This window comes from Saimiri boliviensis, chromosome 10 (assembly GCF_048565385.1).
Source record: "Saimiri boliviensis isolate mSaiBol1 chromosome 10, mSaiBol1.pri, whole genome shotgun sequence".
Lineage (NCBI taxonomy): Eukaryota > Metazoa > Chordata > Mammalia > Primates > Cebidae > Saimiri > Saimiri boliviensis.
The window spans coordinates 87,309,783-87,328,316 of NC_133458.1; the positions used below are offsets into that span (position 1 = coordinate 87,309,783).

Sequence of the window (18,534 nt, forward strand, 5' to 3'; positions counted from 1 at the left end):
CTCTAAAAAAAAAAAGAGATGTTTCTCTCCTGATACTGTTTCGGAGCTCTTGACTACATTGGTGTATATCCTCTGAATAGCAAAGTGACGTTAATATCATTTATAGTCTGTATCTCAGTGAATGTATCACAATTGGCACAGCATAAATATCACACATATTCATGAATAGGGATGCCAAGCACATGACTAACTGTAATCTAGTTTGCCTTATGCTTAGACCTTTCCACCTTTCTTGCACAAGGATGTTTGCTTGTGCTGTACAGTCTGAACTACTTAGCAAATATTTGCCTCAGAGACAGTAAACAATTGTTTAGACCTCCTTGTCTAATTTAAACATTGCAGCCGGGCGCAGTGGCTCACGCCTGTAATCCCAGCACTTTGGGAGGCCGAGGCCAGTGGATCACGAGGTCAAGAGATCAAGACCATCATGGTCAACATGGTGAAACCCCGTCTCTACTAAAAATACAAAACATTAGCTGGGCATGGTGGCGTGTGGCTGTAATCCCAGCTACTTGGGAGGCTGCGGCAGGAGAATTGCCTGAACGCAGGAGGCGGAGGTTGCGGTGAGCCAAGATCGCGCCATTGCACTCCAGCCTGGGTAACAAGAGCGAACCTCCGTCTCAAAAAATAATAATGATAATAATAACATTGCAACAATTTATACAATTTCTAAATTAATGAGGCCTAATTATGTTTTCATCTTATTTTTTATGTCATGAGCTTTCATTGTATATGTGCCCTTTGACTTTTCATTTGTTTGTCATTAGAGTAATCTCAGCTTATACAATCAGCAACTCTAATCAAACAGGCAATCGGAGGCATTTCCCTATGGCTCTAAATAAGTCAATTTACCAAACATCCATTTAGAATGTAGACTAATAATATGTAGCGGTCCTTCTTCAGTTGCATGTGTAGATTTGGACAAATCATCAAATGTTTAGTTTTTAAGACTCTGAATGGCTTAGTTTTCTTAATGACTGTTTTCTAAGGGTCTGTAATAATATTCATGCTTTCTAAATTGTGAAAAACGGTCACAGACTTTTTTTATGTTCATTCCTTTTGCTTATCCTCAAACAAGATTTCAGTGTTCTTATCCATTTTCTTAGTATATTATGGAATGTTACAAATGGAGGTTTCTTTGAGTCCATTTTGAAATTAATGAGAATTTAAAACAACCCAACATCAAAATTGGGAGCAGAATCCTGGTGTCCTCATCACAGTCCAGAAATCTAGTTCCCTCCTGCAACCCAAGTGCTTTTTCAAAGAAGGCCAAGTGTCTACCTGGGTCTTCTCTATCTCACAATCAACTCTGCCAGTCTGGAAACAGAATGTGGAAACAGGAAGTTTCTCTTTCAATCCAACACATGTTCTCACGTCCAAAAAGCAGTATAAGCCAAAACTCTCTTCCATCTTGAATATCATGTAATTATGCAATCTTTCTATAAACTATATAAATGTAGAGAAGTATGAATCACATTTGAATTAAATATCTTTTTTATATTCACAAACATCAATACGAGAAATGGTTTTATCTTATAAATAATTTTATAACCACATCCCATGTTACTTTTCAGTAATGTTCCTGAGTCCTTTTAGGTCACTATTTTCATTTTTTTGACTAAAATAAAATAATTATGTGATTACTTTATATCTGCCTTTTTTTTTTTTTTTTTTTAAACAGAGGAGTCTCACTCTGTTATCCTGGCTGGAGTGCAGTGGGGTGATCTCAGCTCATTGTAAACTCCACCTTCCAGATTCAAATGATTCTTGCGCTTCAGTCTCCTGAGTAGCTAGGATTACAGGCGCATGCCACCATGCCTGGTTAATTTTTGTATTTTTAGTAGAGACAGAGTTTCCCCATGTTGGCTAGGCTGGTCTCGAACTCCTAGCCTCAAGTGATCTGCCTGCCTCGGTCTCCCAAAGTACTGGGATTACAAGCATGAGCCACTGCGCTGGGCCTCTGCTATCTTTTACTTGAATTTTTTCATAATTTGTATGAAGTTCCTTTGCATGTGAACATAATGCTCACTAACGTTTTATTCTTCCATCTATGTAACAAGTTTAAGTTGAAATTCAGTAAAAACTTGAATGGGGCTAAACTTAGATCAGTGGACTTAATCTTAATCTTCTCAATAAGACATTTTCCTTAAGCTTATTATCCTGAACTGTCATTTTCCTATCTTATTTTCTGGGAATGAAGGAAGCTAAGAATACTTGTCAGGAAAACTTACTGATTTGATATACTTAATATGTCCCCAGTGCAAGTGACTGGAATTCACAAACGGGAAAAGATTAACCATTACTAATTTTGTTTCTATATTGTATTATCCTATTTTACAAGATAGCAACTGAAGCTGTGGAGAATATACGTACTATATTGTCCTTAACAAGGGAAAAAGCCTTTGAGCAAATGTACGAAGAGACGCTTCAGACTCAACACAGGTGATTGTACATTCATAACTGACTTCATAAATTTAATTTTGTTCTGTAAAGGCAGTACTCTTGAATTACTCCAGTGGTTTGCCTGTTAATTCATTTGCTCTTGAGTCTATTCTGATAATGGCCATGTCATAATTTCCCTTATGACTTCACCAAGAGGAAACTAGAAGAGAAATTGAGGGCAAGCACAATTGGAAGAAATATTTTAGGTCCTCTCACATTATTGTTAACTGTCTAAGTAGGCACATTTTTCTTATTTTCCTAAAAGAATATTAATGAAATAACAGATGCAAGAAAGAAAATAAAATTGTAGGCCGGGTGCAGTGGCTCACGCCTGCAATATCTGCACTTTGGAAGACTGAGGTGGGCGGATCACTTGAGGTCAGCAGTTAGAGACCAGTCTGGGCAACATGGTGAAACCCCATCTCTACTAAAAATACAAAAATTAGCCGGGTGTGGTGGCGGGCCTGTAGTCACAGCTACTCCGGAGACTGAGGTGGGAGACTCACTTGAACCTGGGAAGCAGAGGTTGCAGTGAGCAGAGATAGCACCATTGCACTCCAGCATGGGCAATAGAGCAAGACTCTGTTTCAAAAAAGAGAAAAGATTGCTCAGCCCTTTACATTAATCCCCTAAAATAGTTTATCTTTTAAATATAAATATATACATAATGAATGCACTTACTCCTTTTAATTTAAACTAGTCCTCTTTATCACATTGACTTAGTGATGCTTTTTATATTACTTTATCAGAAAGACAGCTTTGTATTCAAGCTTGTTGTTGGCACTGCCCTTTAACTGCAACCATTTATTCTGTTAAAGAAAGATTATAATGGAGATTTAGGAAATCTTTCAAAATACTGCTAAACTAGCTCTCTAACGCTTACACTAGCCATCCTTTCATAGACTTTGCCCATTCATTTAACAGTATATAAAGTTAAATTTGTTACTCTGAACTAGAAAGTATATGACCATAGAGAAAAGAATTATAGTATTATCTGTCTTTTCTCAAATAATTATTGGTAGTAAAAAAAAATCACTTTCTCTTTAATCATATGAAAAATGCCTATCCACTAAATTATAACATTTCAAAGTCCTCTCTATTTATTACTCTACATTTATGAAGTTGACCTTGCTGTAATTCATACCTCATTATTTGGTAAATTTTGTACATTCCAGAAATACCTCAAAGAAAGCACAGATTATTGGAAGCTGTTATGCATTCAGCCATGCCTTTATATATTTTGCCTATGCAGCAGGGTTTCGATTTGGAGCCTATTTAATTCAAGCTGGACGAATGACCTCAGAGGGCATGTTCATGTAAGTTGTGGAAAGAGTACAGACATGATGGCTCACACCTATAACCCCAACACTTTGGGAGGCCAAGGTGGGTGGATCACTTGAGGTCGGGAGTTCGAGACCAGCCTGACCAACATAGTGAAACCCCATCTACAAAAATTAGGCGGATATGGTGGCAGGCACCTGTAATCCCAGATACACGGGAGGCTGCGGCTGAGGCTGAGGCTGGAGAATAGATTGAACCGAGGAGACGGAGGCTGGTGTGAGCTGAGATCTTTTCACTGCACTCCAGCCTGGGCAACAAAGTGAGACTCTGTCTCAAAATTAATTAATAAGTCCTGCAAATATATAAACCTTGTAGAGTGGTCACGTACTTATTTATCAAAAAGTTGTCAGCTGGGCGCGGTGGCTCAAGCCTATAATCCTAGCACTTTGGGAGGCTGAGGCGGGTGGATCACGAGGTCAAGAGATCGAGACCATCCTGGTCAACATGGTGAAACCCCGTCTCTACTAAAAAAAAAATACAAAAAATTAGCTGGACATGGTGGCGCGTGCCTGTAATCCCAGCTACTCAGGAGGCTGAGGCAGGAGAATTGCCTGAACCCAGGAGGCGGAGGATGCGGTGAGCCGAGATCGTGCCATTGCACTCCAGCCTGGGTAATAAGAAAGAAACTCCGTCTCACAAAAAAAAAAAAAAAAAAAAAAAGTTGTCTAATTATAGTGAATTGCCATTTAAATTACATATGTGGAAAAGGTATGCTTGAATTTTTTTTTAAGTTGGAATTTTTTAAAGTTTTGTATTGATACACTATAGTTGTACATATTTTAGGGGTATATGTGATATTTTGATATATGCATATAATGTTTGATGATCAAATCAGGATAAATGGGATGAATTTTATTTTTAATTGATGGACAATAATTGTACATATTATATACTTATGGGGTACAGTGGGAATGCTCTGATATATGTTAACATTGTGAAATGATTAAATCAAGCTAACCATTTTTGTGATTTAGTCTCTATAAAAAGTACAGCATAACTGATAAAATACTGATACTGATATAAAACATGAAATCTGAATTAAATTCCAAAATGAATTGCTGTCTGCTTCAGCTTACTAGAACATGGGAATGTAGAGGCAAAATATGCCTTTTTATCATCCATTCCTTAGGGAATTTGTGATACATTATGAAACTCTCAGTGTGGAGATGGGTTTATAAAGTATGACTGTAAATCAGTGAAGCTGAATTCTTTGCTAAGCAAATATTCCACAAGAAACACATGTAAGTGAGTGTTTCCCTTCAAAAATGCTGCATTTGGAACTGAATGCGCTGTCCCAATGAGTCTGCTTCTTCCCAAAGCATTAGGTTGGAGCTTCTGTTTTAAAATTCTGGTCACATAATTATGAATTTGCTTTATAAATTAGAAAAATTAACTTTGGGCCGGGCGCGGTGGCTTACACCAGCACTTTGGAAGGCCTGGGTGGGCAGATCACCTGAGGTTAGGAGTTCGAGATCAGCCTGACCAATGTGGCGAAACCCCGTCTCTACTGAAAATACAAAAATTAGCCAGTCATGGTGGCAGGCGCCTGTAGTCCCAGCTACTTAGGAGGCTGAGACAGGAGAATTGCTTGAACCCAGGAGGCAGAGGTTGCAGTGAGCCAAGATCATGCCACTGCACTCCAGCCTGGGCAACAGAGCGAGATTCTGAGTATAAATTCTCAGCTGAAAGCCTAAAATGTGGCGAATCTGTATCATAAATGTCATTGCTAAACATTTAAAACTAGAGAAATCCATACAATACTTGACTCAAAAAAATTACACGTTATTTTTAACAAGCCCACCAAAAAATGCACATCCAAGCAAGTATCAGCCTCTTCACAATAATGAACTGAGAGATTACACCTGTTCCAAGGATGCTGCCATGTGGCAGAACACACGGGGGGCACTTCTCTGGGTTTCGTTTCCCAAGTCTCAGGACGTTCCTTTCAATATCCTTATTGTTGGCATATTTGTATTTTCAGTATCGATTCAGTATAAGGAAATAGCCGAAAGTCATTTAAAGCTGAGTAATTTCAGAATAACTTGGAATAATTTTTAGTTTCTATTCACATGAAAATGTATTGATTTATTTATTAAGCATTAAGTAAAGTCCCAGGAAGTTTCTTTGTTAGGCACTGATAAGAAAACAGTCCACAGTTCACCAACCCAGTATTCTTAAATCTTGCCTGATACCAAAGCCACTTAGAAGTTTCCTGAAAGCAGATTTCCTTACAAAATGGAATATGGAAATAGAATATCTGTATTTAAAATTTCAACAGAAGGCCCAGATATGGTGGCTTATGCCTGTAATCCCAGCACTTTGGGAGGCTGAGGCAAGTGGATCACTGAAGGCCAGGAGTTCAACACCACCTTGGGCAACCTGTGAAACACTGTCTGTAGTAAAAAGATACAAAAATTAGCCATGTGTGTTGGCATGGCTAATCCCAGCTACTTGGAAGGCTGAGGCACGAGAATCACTTGACCCCAGGAGGCAGAGGTGGCAATGAGATGAGATCACACCACTGCACACCAGCCTGGATGACAGAGTGAGACTCTGCCTCAAAAAATTAAAATAAAATTTCAACAGAAATTGCTAGTTCCCTGTCCTATGTTTTCCTAGCCACTAAAATAGTGTACACTATTGCCTGTGTGAACTTATAAACCACAACTATATTTAGCCTTGGGCTTCATTCTGATTACATAAGACTAATTACTTAGTCAGATAGATTAACAAGAAACAAAACCTGAAATCACATAAATTATTCAGCTCCCCAGCCCGTTAGCCAGTTTTCCCTTTGTTCTAACATAATCTAAGCATTCCCAAGCTTGAAAGTTGGTTGTATTCCAGAAGTTTGTTTGTAAGCCAATAGTTTGAAACTCAAAACATGTTTTCCTCATGTTGCTCTAAACTTTCTGCAGCCTTCTTAAATCCCCAGGACCCTGTTCCTTCTGTATAAGTAGTTTTGAGTGGTAGTAGAAAGCAAGCCAATTAAACATATTCATACTAATGTAGGATGTTTGATGATTTTCTAAATTCTCACAGAAGAAATTTCATCTGTTTTCATCAATTTCTCTGTCACTCCTCTTTCTTTGCTTTGTAATCACACCCATAAAAAAAAAAAAAAAAGAAAAAGAAAAAGAAATGTCTCCCAGGACCATAAGCCCCCTTCTACCTATTTTCAATGTCTCTGCTCTCCTTTGGAGCAAAGCAAATTCTGAAGGGTTCCCTATTCTTGGTCTCTACACTGCTTCTATCTCCAATCTCTCCTAAATTCACTCCGGTCAAGCTTAGTTCTCACCACTCCATGAGAAAGACTGGTTCTCAGGGTCACACTGACCCCCATTCTCACCGGTCCACACTCAGCCCCCACAGTTCTCAGTTCTCCTCTAATGTGGCCTCTCAGTAGCGTTTGACATCTCTTTCCTGAAACATTTTCTTCTCCAGGCTTCTCTAAGCTTTTCTCCTTTGTCCTTGGCCCCTCCTCCTCCACTTTCTTTACTGGATCCTGTTTTTCAGCCACGCCTCTCTGTGTTGGAGGGCTTTAGAGCTCTCAGAACCTTTCATCTATACCCTTTCATTGGTGACCTCATCCAATCTGTCAGTTTTAAATACCACCTGTGTCCTGATAACTTCCTTCTGTATATTTCCAACTCTGACCCTGCCCTGAGCACAAGACCCTTATCCAGCTACCTACAAGACACCTCCACTTGGATGACTATTTCAGTGTGATCAAAACAGAATTTAAGATTTTTCTCCCGAAAGGTTCTCTTCCCCAAAACTTTCCCATCTTAGTTAAAAGTATCAACCACAGCCGGGCGCGGTGGCTCAAGTCTGTAATCCCAGCACTTTGGGAGGCCGAGGCAGGCGGATCACGAGGTCAAGAGATTGAGACCATCCTGGTCAACATGGTGAAACCCTGTCTCTACTGAAAATACAAAAAATTAGCTGGGCGTGGTGGCGCGTGCCTGTAATCCCAGCTACTCAGGAGGCTGAGGCAGGAGAATTGCCTGAACCCAGGAGGCGGAGGTTGCAGTGAGCTGAGATTGCGCCATTGCACTCCAGCCTGGGTAACAAGAGCAAAACTCTGTCTCAAAAAAAAAAAAAGTACCAACCACTATCCACACAGTTGCTCAGCCCAAAAATGTTGGAGTCATCCTTGTTGCTTCTCCTGCCATTGTCCACCGCAAAAATCACTGATTCCTAATGACTCTAATTCCAAAATTCTTCTCATCCTCTCCACCCTCATCCAAGCCCCTCCCTGTCTTGCCTGGACCACTGCAGCAACCTTCTCACCAATGTCCTTGTGGTCTGCTCTTGCTTCTCTATAATCCATTCATCACACTGCAGCCAGATTGACCTTATAAAGCACAGATCTAATAGCATCATTTTATTAAAATTCTGCAAGGACTTCCCACTGAAATTCAAATAAAGCCAAAGTCCTTACCATGACCTGAAAGACCTTCATGATGGGGCTGTTGAGTTCCTTTCCAATTTCATCCACCTCTGTCTCCCATGTGAACTACCTGTCAGCCCCACACTTGCCATGTCTTTCCCTGGACCTCCCCATTGCAGAGTCTTCACGCTTGCCATTCTCTCTGCCTGGAACAATCATTCCCCAGGGCTTTACTAGGCGACCTCTTTCTTACCATCCAGGCTTCCCCTCCTAAGTCCACTCTTCCAGGGGACTTTCAATAATGGTCCAAAGTAGTTCCCCAATCCCTCCCTCCTCATCACTCTCTTTATCATTACCTTGTTTTGTTTATAACACTTACGATTCTATGAAATTATATTTTGCATTTCCATATTTATGAGGGCATAGACTGAGGGCAGGCTGTAACCTATCTTGTTCACTGATGTTTCCCAAAAGCCCAAAACAAGTGGGTGACACATAATAGACACACAATAAATATTTATTGAATGAATGACTGAATCAAAATTAAGGGGGAGATTTGGAATGGTACATAAGTAGGCAGTCCAGTCATTTCTGGGAATGTGTCTCCTGAGTCACCTTCACATTTTGAAAACAGGAGTCTGTTTTTCACAAATTTTTCTAATTTTCTTCTTTTCTACACTCATATGTCTAATACCAGGTGCTTTGGCAAGAGGACTGGATCTAAGTCCAGGGCTAATATAAAATATGATGTGTCGAACTGAGAATTTCCCTCTAACTACTGAGATTTGTTTAGATTAAAACTAAGCAAAAAAATTCTCAGTTGAAGAATGATACAATTTCAAATTTATGGCAGTCACTTTCATCCCTGAAAATGACACTAGTCAGGATGTTTCCTTTAAGGGGCTTCCCAAGACTGCCAACCATTCCATTACTTATGAAAATTGCTGTAACAGCAAACCTTGATTGAATCTTTTAAGGATTTGTCATGTATTATCTGCTTTATCCTCTAAACTACCCTGTGAAATACTATGATTCCCATTTTACAGATAAGAAAAATGAAGACTCAAAGAGGTTACCTAACTTGATCAAAGTTACATAATCAGTAAATAGCAGAGCACAGATTCAAGTTCATGGTTTCAGACACTAGAGGTCTTGCTTACTCAATATTATTATTATTATTAATTATGCAGCCAAACATTCATAGAATATTTCTGTAAAATTATTTTTTACATAATTCTTGACCGGGCATGGTGGCTCACACCTGTAACCCCAGCACTTTGGGAAGCTGAGGTCAGGAGTTCGAGACCAGCCTGGGCAACATAGTGAAACCCCGTCTCTACTAAAAATACAAAGAATTAGCTCGGTGTGGTGGCACAAGCCTGTAATCCCAGCTACTTGAGAGGCTGAGGCAGGTGAATCAACTGAACCCAAGAGGCAGAGGTTACAGTGAGCCAAGATCACACCATTGCACTCCAGTCTGGCAACACAAGCAAATAATAATAATAATAATTCTTGCTTAGTTTTTCAAACATTTGAAAATTCAAAGTTGGGCTGATTCCTCACATATATATGGAACAGGTGACCTTCTTAGTGTTATTTTATAGCCCTAACATATGAGAATGAAAAGGCCCCAAAACAAAATTCCTTCCCTGAGCTGGTGTACCATGGTTCCTGAATTCCTTTTAGTCAAATTCATTAAAAGGGGGCCTCTTCTAGCTACATAAGCATTTTAACTATCAGAACATATGAAGGACCATTAACATAAGACTAATAATTAAAGAATAGTACCACCTTGGTGTTTCCCGTGCCCCAGGGGAAGGAAGAAACAGGGAGCTCCACTGGTATCGCTTTATTTTATTTTATTTTATTTTATTTTGAGATGGATTCTCACTGTGTTGCCCAGGCTAGAGTGCAGTGGCATCATCTCAGCTCACTGCAACCTCCGCTTTCTGGGTTCAAGCAATTCTCCCACCTCAGCCTCCCAAGTAGTTGGGACTGCAGGCACATGCCACCATGCCAGCTAATTTTTGTATGTTTTGGTGAAAACTGGGTTTCACCATGTTGGCCAGGCTGGTTTCAAACTCCAAACCTGAAGTGACCCACTTGCCTTGGCCTCCTAAAGTGCTGGGATTACAGGTGTGAGCCACCACACCCAGCCTCCCTTTTTGAGTTCCATTCAACCAGAATACAGACAGAGTAAGGGTACCCATACTTTTGGAGTATGGACAAATGAGAGATTCTCTAGGAATTCTGTTCCAGTATTAAATGTGTTTATTGGCCAAAAGAGCAACACAGCACTATGCATAATGTCAATAGGTGAGATTTGTCTTCAACACCAAAGAGGATTTAGTCCTAGAGACCAAACATGACCCCAACTACCATGAATGTGTCACAAGGTCCCTTTAGATAAACTAAATTATATCTGGCTTAGAAGACTTTGTACCTTTCACAATCTAGGATGACAGACAGCATTCAGTCTCATCAACGAACTAAATCAAAGAAGCTTACAAAGAAAACTCCCTCCTACTAAAATTCTCCTCAGTTATAAAGCACTTTGCACAATTCTCTAAACCAATAGTTTGCCAACTTATCAATCTTGGAGCTGGTTAAAACTGTAGATACTGGCTGTGCATGGTGGCTCACACCTGTAATCCCAGCACTTTGGGAGGCCAAGGCGGGTAGATCATGAGGTTAGTAGTTCAAGACCAGCTTGGCCAAGATGGTTAAATCCTGTTTCTACTAAAAATACAAAAATTAGCTGGGCATGGTGGCAGGTGCCTGTAAATCCAGCTACTCAGGAGGTTGAGGCAGGGAATTGCTTGAACCCGGGAGGCGGAGGTTGCAATGAGCCTAGATGGTGCCACTGCACTCCAGCCTGAGTAACAGAGTGAGACTCTGGCACAAAACAAAACAAAACAAAAAACTGTAGATACCTCAAATTCATCCTGCAAAATCTGATTTGTTAATCTAGTATGATGCAAAATCTGCATTTTGTCAAACATCCCAGATTACTCCAAGGCATGATTTATAACTATAAAAATGGGTTATCTGTCTCTTTCAAAAATGATACTGTGCCTCAGAAAGGGAGATACACAAAGGGAGTTTTAATAGCAAAATCCTTTAATGTGCTCATAATATTAGTTTATCAGCAAGGCTTTTTAGAGGAAAAAGCCTCGAAAAGAAGAAAAGACAACATGCATGTCTTATGGTAGAAGCTGTCTATTTCTATTATTGTAGAAGATTCTCTGAAATGAGCATTTGAAATAAGGTGATAACATTTTCATTCTGCTGCCTTACAGACAAGGCATGGGGCATTTAGAAAATCTCTTGTTGGTGGGCATAGTGGCTCAAGCCTGTAATCCCAGCACTTTGAGAGGCCAAGGCTGGCAGATCACAAGGTCAAGAGATCAAGACCGTCCTGGTCAACATGGTGAAATTTCATGTCAATTCTCTACCAAAAATATAAAAATTAGCTGGGCTTGATGGCATGCACCTGTAGTCCCAGCTACTTGGGAGGCTAAGGTGACAGAGTGAGACTCCATCAAAAAAAAAGAAAAGAAAAGAAAAAGAAAACAAAGAAAAGAGAAGAAAATCTCATTTAGGTTCTCATGCACATGTGTATAATAAAACACTCACCTCTCCCTTTGTTATTCCTGGTAACACATTCTATTTGTCATTTCACTATAAATGTGCAGATGTAGAAGTACAAAATAAGTTTATTTTCTCCTATCTCTTTGTGTTAGTTCCTTTAGGCTAGTTTCCAGCTGACTTGCCTTTTGCAATACAGACCAAGAACCGTTCCTGCCCAGGGGAGGTTTCTGTAACCTTCCTTTTCCCTACTGCAAAGCTTTCTCTGTCTCTGTGAGTTTCTTCCATATTTTCTATCCATATTATCAAGAAGCTAAGCAGAGCATATAGGTAAGAAAGAATCAAGACATGACAGCCTTCAATACAGTAATAATGAAAGCCACAGCTTTGAACACTGCCTGAGAAGGAGAACCAGGCAGCTTATGGGCGTGTGTCCTCGTTCTCTTAAAAACCAAATGCCGTCCTTGACAAGAAACCATATTGCATTTCCAACATTAAATGTGGTTATTGACCAAAAGAGCAACATAGATGGGTTTTCAATGGATATTAATAGTTGGTCGATACCTTGAAATACTAAAGGATGCACAGAAGAGAGCTAGGCCTGTACCATCATCTTTGCCCTAAGAGGCTGGGCAACTAGGAAAGAACGGTGAGTGTCACTGTTATGATTAGGAAAGCAACACTGGTTAGACAAAACGAAGAAAACAGGAAAGGCTCCTTTCCATTTTGGCTGCCATGGCAACTACCCAGCTCCCTCCTGGCTCCTCCTCAGAGATTATCAGACAAGGACAACAAAAGAAGGCTAAATGAAGGGACCTAAAGGAGAGAAATCAAAGGACAGTTGATATCTAGGGCCCTGTGAAGATTCCAAGATGGGAAACAAGTGGAAGCAAACCCCAACATGTAGGAAAAGACCATTCCAGCCAGCTTTCCACTGCAAGGAAGACCATGTAGGAGAAAAGACAAAGAGGAAGGCAGCTCACGTTCCAACCCTACAGTTTCATGTGCTTCTAGGCAAATTGCATAATTTTCCAGAGCTGGAGTCTCCTCATTCACTGAATGGTAACTTTCCATTCTACTTATCTCCTAGGTGATTAGATAGTATCTTGTGTATGAAAACATTCCGTAAGATCCAAAGCACCAAATAAATGTTAGTTGCTTCTTTTCTCTCTCCCCTGTGTTGAGAAAAGGATTTAGGGTGGGAAGAGTTCTCTGGGTGGTATATGGATGATATACAGATGAGCGTGGTAATAATTTTAATGACTACCGCTATGGGGAAAGATAACTCTGCCTTTTAATCAAAGAAAGAAACTTACACCGAGTAAGGACTTGGAAAGTTGTGATCTGACCTGTCGTGCTAATCTATTTCTACAAAAACGTGAGAGCTTATTTTCTTTCTTTTCTTTTCTTTCTTTTTTTTTTTTTGGTGGTGGTTGTTGTTTTTGAGATGGAGTCTTGCTCTGTCACCAGGCTGGAGTGCAGTGATGCGATCTCAGGTCACTGCAACCTCCACCTCCTTGGTTCAAGCATTTCCCCTCCCTGCCTCAGCCTCCCAAGTAGCTGGGACTACAGGCCTGTGCCACCATGCCTAGCTAATTTTTTGTATTTTAGGAGAGATGGGGCTTCATCATGTTGACCAGGATGGTCTCAATCTCCTGACCTTGTGATCCTCCCACCTTGGCTTTCCCAAGTGCTGGGATTACAGGCATGAGCCACAGCACCTGGTCTAGAGTTTATTTTCTAACAGAAATTGTTTCATTAACTTTCAGTTCTATGACAGGTATAATAACAACTTCCATTTATTGAGCACATATTATGTTCCAGATACCGTACTAAGCATTGTATATTATTTATGCATTTACTTATCACAATAACCATATAAGATACAGATATTCTTGTTAGCTCCTGTTTGCCACTGATGAAACAAATACAAAGTTAAGTAACATTTCCAAGGTCATATAGCTATTAAGTAAATGGTGAAGTTTAGATGTGATCCCTAGGAGTCTGGCTTTGGATTTCCTCTTAGGGCAAGTTACCAAAGGTCTACAAAGCACTAAATATGAGAGCAGGGTTCAGGGGAGACAGATCAATCTGAACCAGTAACTATGCAAGGTTTTCCCGTTTGGATCACTTGTGTGAAGATTGGGGTGAGTCACGTCTATGCAGTTTTGTATTATTCCTAGCCAAAGGACCTTTCTTAAATTCCAATTTTATCTCAACAGCAAAGATGGGTGAAGGAATTTTGTTACTGCTCAGACATGCTTGAAAAGATAATGTAGCGAGAATGCAGTGAAAATGGTCCATGAACTCATGGAGAACCCATAAAACTAGGGAGGAAGTGGCCCAACACCTAAATATGCTGAGCTACTCCTTCCAGACCTCTTCCTGCTCAGTATCTTCCTCACTTCACCCCTGGCCAACCCACAGATTTTTGCTGTAAATTCAGTGTCATTTAAGGATAAACTGTAGGTAAGATTTCTTCTTCCATGGACAATTCATAAATTTAGAGAAGTTAAATTTCAGGTCTATTATATTCCTAGTTTACATATTTATGCTTTAAGATGTAGTTCAATGTGAAATTCATTTCTGAACTGTGGAACATTTCTTGTCTTATGTATTTATTATTGTTTTTTCCTTATTTATTTATTTAGTTAGTTTTTATGGAAACAGACTCTCGCTCTGTCGCCCTGGCTGGGGTGAAGTGGCACGATCTCGGCTCACTGCAACCTCCTCCTCCCGGGTTCAAGCAATTTTCCCACCTCAGCTTCCTGGGTAGCTGGGACTGCAGGTGCACACCACCATGACCATCTAATTTTTTGTATTTTTGGTAGAGATGGGGTTTTGCCACATTGGCCAGGCTGGTCTCAAACATCGGACCTCAAGTGATCCACCCAACTTGGCCTCCCAAAGTGCTAAGATTACAGGCATGAGCCACTGTGCCCAGCTTCTTCTCTTATTTGTAGGCATGAAGGAGATCTCTGACAAATCATGGTATATTATTATTTTTATAAATATACTATTAGTAACTTTAAAACATTTGTCATAATAGAAAATTGTTCCTCTTTATATATCCCAAATGGATGAAGCTCCTCAAGACAAACAGTGGCATGAGAGGTTGGCCTGTACATGTCTCTGAGTTAGGCGTTCAGTTCAAATGCCTCCAGGAATTTAAACCAGATTTGAAGGACCTGGATTAACTGTGTTATGGAGTTACAGCACCGATTGTTCTACAATCAATACTCGCTGAGTGAAAATTAATTTCAGTTTCGCTCACCCTAGCTAATTGGGTCTGATTAGGTCAGGACAAATTCTGTAGCAGACCAGTTTTTTCCACGTGTGGGCCTTGGCCTACCTTTATACAGAATCCACCTGGAGAAAAAGCGCAAAGAAGATGATAGTCCCTGGGCCGGCTGCCGTGGCTCACACCTGTCATCCGAGCACTCTGGGAGGCCAAGGAGGGTGGATCACAAGGTCAGGAGCTGCAGATCAGCCTGGCCAACATAGTGAAACCCAGTCTCTAGTAAAAATACAAAAATTAGCTGGTCATGGTGGTGTGTGCCTGTAATCCCAGCGGCTTGAGAGGTGGAGACAGGAGAATTGCTTGAACCTGGGAGGTGGAGATTAGTGTCCCTTACTCAACCCCAGATAGTCCATCACCTCAAAGTCCACACTTCCCCTCCAGGGTCTTCAACTAACCCTCATCAACAACAGCCCCTGCTCCACTCACCTTCCTCTCAGCACTCACTCAGTACAGAGTCTGGTACTCTCTGTTCTCTGCTGAACCTTTTTTTCCTCTGCTCTTCTCCATCCTTTGGACCATTTACCACCCACAAATATAAGTTCTAAATTGAAGGCCCTTCTCCCTAATGCTTACCATTGCTTTTATAGCAGAAATGTTAAGACAGATAGAGATTTTGGCATATCTCAAATCATGGGAAGAAGTTATTTTCTCAGTTGTTGATTTCAGAGAAGCCTCTACCCCTGTGGGGCTAGAATCCAGGTCTCCTCACTCATAATCCAGTTACCTTCCCAGCTCACCTGGTGACTCTTGGATCAGACTGAGGCTTAAGTCTGACTTTTCTTTGCATTAAAACCACATTTAAAACAAACAAAAACAAAAAAAACCTTCAGATTGGATTACCTAAATTGAGTAACCACTTCTGATGTTCATAGCTGGGTATCAAATAATTTAAATGGCAATTTGAGCTTTAAACATATTCTGTAAATATCAGTACTAAAAATGCCTTGACATCACAGAACCAAGTGACTACAATTATTTTAGTGTTATTTTTCTTTTTTTTTTTTTTTTTTTTTTTTTTGAGACGGAGTTTCGCTCTTGTTGCCCAGGCTGGAGTGCAATGGCGCGATCTCGGCTCACGGCAACCTCCGCCTCCTGGGTTCAGGCAATTCTCCTGCCTCAGCCTCCTGAGTAGCTGGGATTACAGGCACACGCCACCACGCCCAGCTAATTTTTTTGTATTTTTAGTAGAGACGGGGTTTCACCATGTTGACCAGGATGGTCTCGATCTCTTGACCTTGTGATCCACCCACCTCGGCCTCCCAAAGTGCTGGGATTACAGGCTTGAGCCACCGCGCCCGGCCAGTGTTATTTTTCTTTTTATATTTTATACTGTGTTTGATCTTGGTAAAGCCAACAAGATTCAGGATCTGAGGTCTTTGTCACTGAAGAGATTGCATCTACACCTACCCTTTGGTAGGCACCATGGAGGAAGAAATTCACAACGAGCCCAGACGTGTTTACTTTGCTCTTATCCACCATGGCAAACAAGCAACTGGGTTCTGTGATGTCCTTTTACTGCCTAATGTTTAAATACTGCCAGTAACACTGGTCCAGTTTCAGCCTAATTGTGCCTTTAGCTTCGTTACTAAGGTTCATTGTTTTGCATTTTAGTACAGTGTTTTCATATCCAAAATGAAATAGAAAATGGGAGGACAGTATTTAACCATGGTCAGGAACTATGCCACCATCAAGTGAGTATTCTGTGTGCTTCCAAACATCGTTTGCATACTTATCATTTTATAATTAACATGTTTTGAAACTGAGATCAAAATCAATAACAAACCTAAAAGATTAAAGTTCTTCTTTCAGTCATTTTAGTCAGATTTTGCTGTGGGAACCTGAGGAAAACATGATCCCCATGATTTGCTGTCTAAATCTGTAGCATATCAGCCAGATAACCAGTCATTTTGCTTCAGTTATCTGTCCTAACTACATTATATGCAAAACAGACAAAGGAAAATCATATCTACTATGTAAATTCCAATCTCACTACTGGAGATTCATTCTTCCTATTGTCAGTTGAATTCTGTCAAATCTCCAAGCAAGCAAGCCTCATATCAAGATGGCTAAGAAGTTTTATATACACTAGTTGGGACCTTTGATCTATGGCTCTAATTGGAAGAGACATTTTTAAGATTACCCAAGCTCCAAAGGTCATGTTGGTGTACAGAGCAAGGAATGATTACCACGTGGTAGAAAATTTTTAAAGAGATAACTGTTGTTGGGCCTTCAGCATTAGGGGTACGATCTACATCAAAAGATTATATTCCTGTGCCTGCTTTATTCTTTACACTTAGAGTTCTACTGTTTTACAACGGATCGATGGACCTAAGATTCAAATGCTTTATCTTTTAATAGAGTTTTCACTGCAATTGCATATGGAGCTATGGCCATCGGAGAAACACTCGTTTGGGCTCCTGAATATTCCAAAGCCAAATCCGGGGCTGCACATCTGTTTGCCTTGTTGGAAAAGAAACCCACTATAGACAGCCACAGTCAAGAAGGGAAAAAGCCAGTAAGCACAATGGTGATCTTAAATGCCCAAATAAAGATGGCAACAGTAGGAACTGGGGACCACTAAAGATGGGAGGGAGGGAACGAGGAATGGGAGCAAGGGCTGAAAAACTAACTATTGGGTACTATGCCCAGTATCTGTGTGACAGGATCATTCTTACCCCAAACCTCAGCTTTATGCAATATATCCAGATAACAAACCTGCACATGTACCCCATCAATCTAAAATAAAAGTTGAAAAAATAAAATGAAATATAAATTTAAAAATAAAAAATAAATGTCTACTTCTTAAATGAAGGCATTCTTTGGAAAACTCTGCAAAAGATAATGTCATAGTAACATAGAGAGTTAAAAGTTTGTATAAAATAATTTTATGGCTACAAAATGGGGAAAAGGTGTCTTGTCTTAATCAAATTTTTACTTCTACTACAATTTATATTTCATATTTTAAAATATATGCTTTTAATTTGTATGTCTGATGCTACGAGAATGTTCTTGAAAAAAAGGTTGATTCTTATACTGAATTTTATTTAGACAGCAAAAGTTTTGATCTTGGGTGAAGATTCGTATTAAGGTTTTTTTTTTTTTTCTCTGATAACATACACAAAGTAAATAATGTTCTGCTACTTCAGACACTGTTTTTCACGGGAACTATATTTACAAACATAAAGAGGGAAAAAAGGAAAGTATACCTATTAAATTGACAAACACAAACAAATTTAGCCTCAAACTCTAAAAAACTGTGCATATTAAAAGAGAAATAATAGATAAGCTATTTAATTTCAAAATAAGTCTCTCAATAATAGCCTTATACATTAAATATATATTCAATTTTAGAATCTTTCTATACATTTTAATTTTTAAAATAAAAAATAGTCATTAGGTATATAAATTTTTAAATTTATAATTATTTCCCTCTAGAATTTTCATAGTAGATTCATATGTATGACAGTTT

At 39.7% G+C, this 18,534-nt stretch overlaps 1 protein-coding gene across 1 annotated transcript in view; it reads left to right on the plus strand.

The window, feature by feature from the left end:
• ABCB5 (ATP binding cassette subfamily B member 5) overlaps positions 1-18,534 on the plus strand; it is a 121,854-nt gene that overhangs the window by 85,072 nt on the left and 18,248 nt on the right. The window contains exons 21-23 of the mRNA XM_039472840.2: positions 2,342-2,442; positions 3,618-3,758; positions 17,424-17,580. Coding sequence (XP_039328774.2) covers positions 2,342-2,442; positions 3,618-3,758; positions 17,424-17,580 — 399 coding nt within the window. The remainder of the gene's footprint in view (positions 1-2,341; positions 2,443-3,617; positions 3,759-17,423; positions 17,581-18,534) is intronic.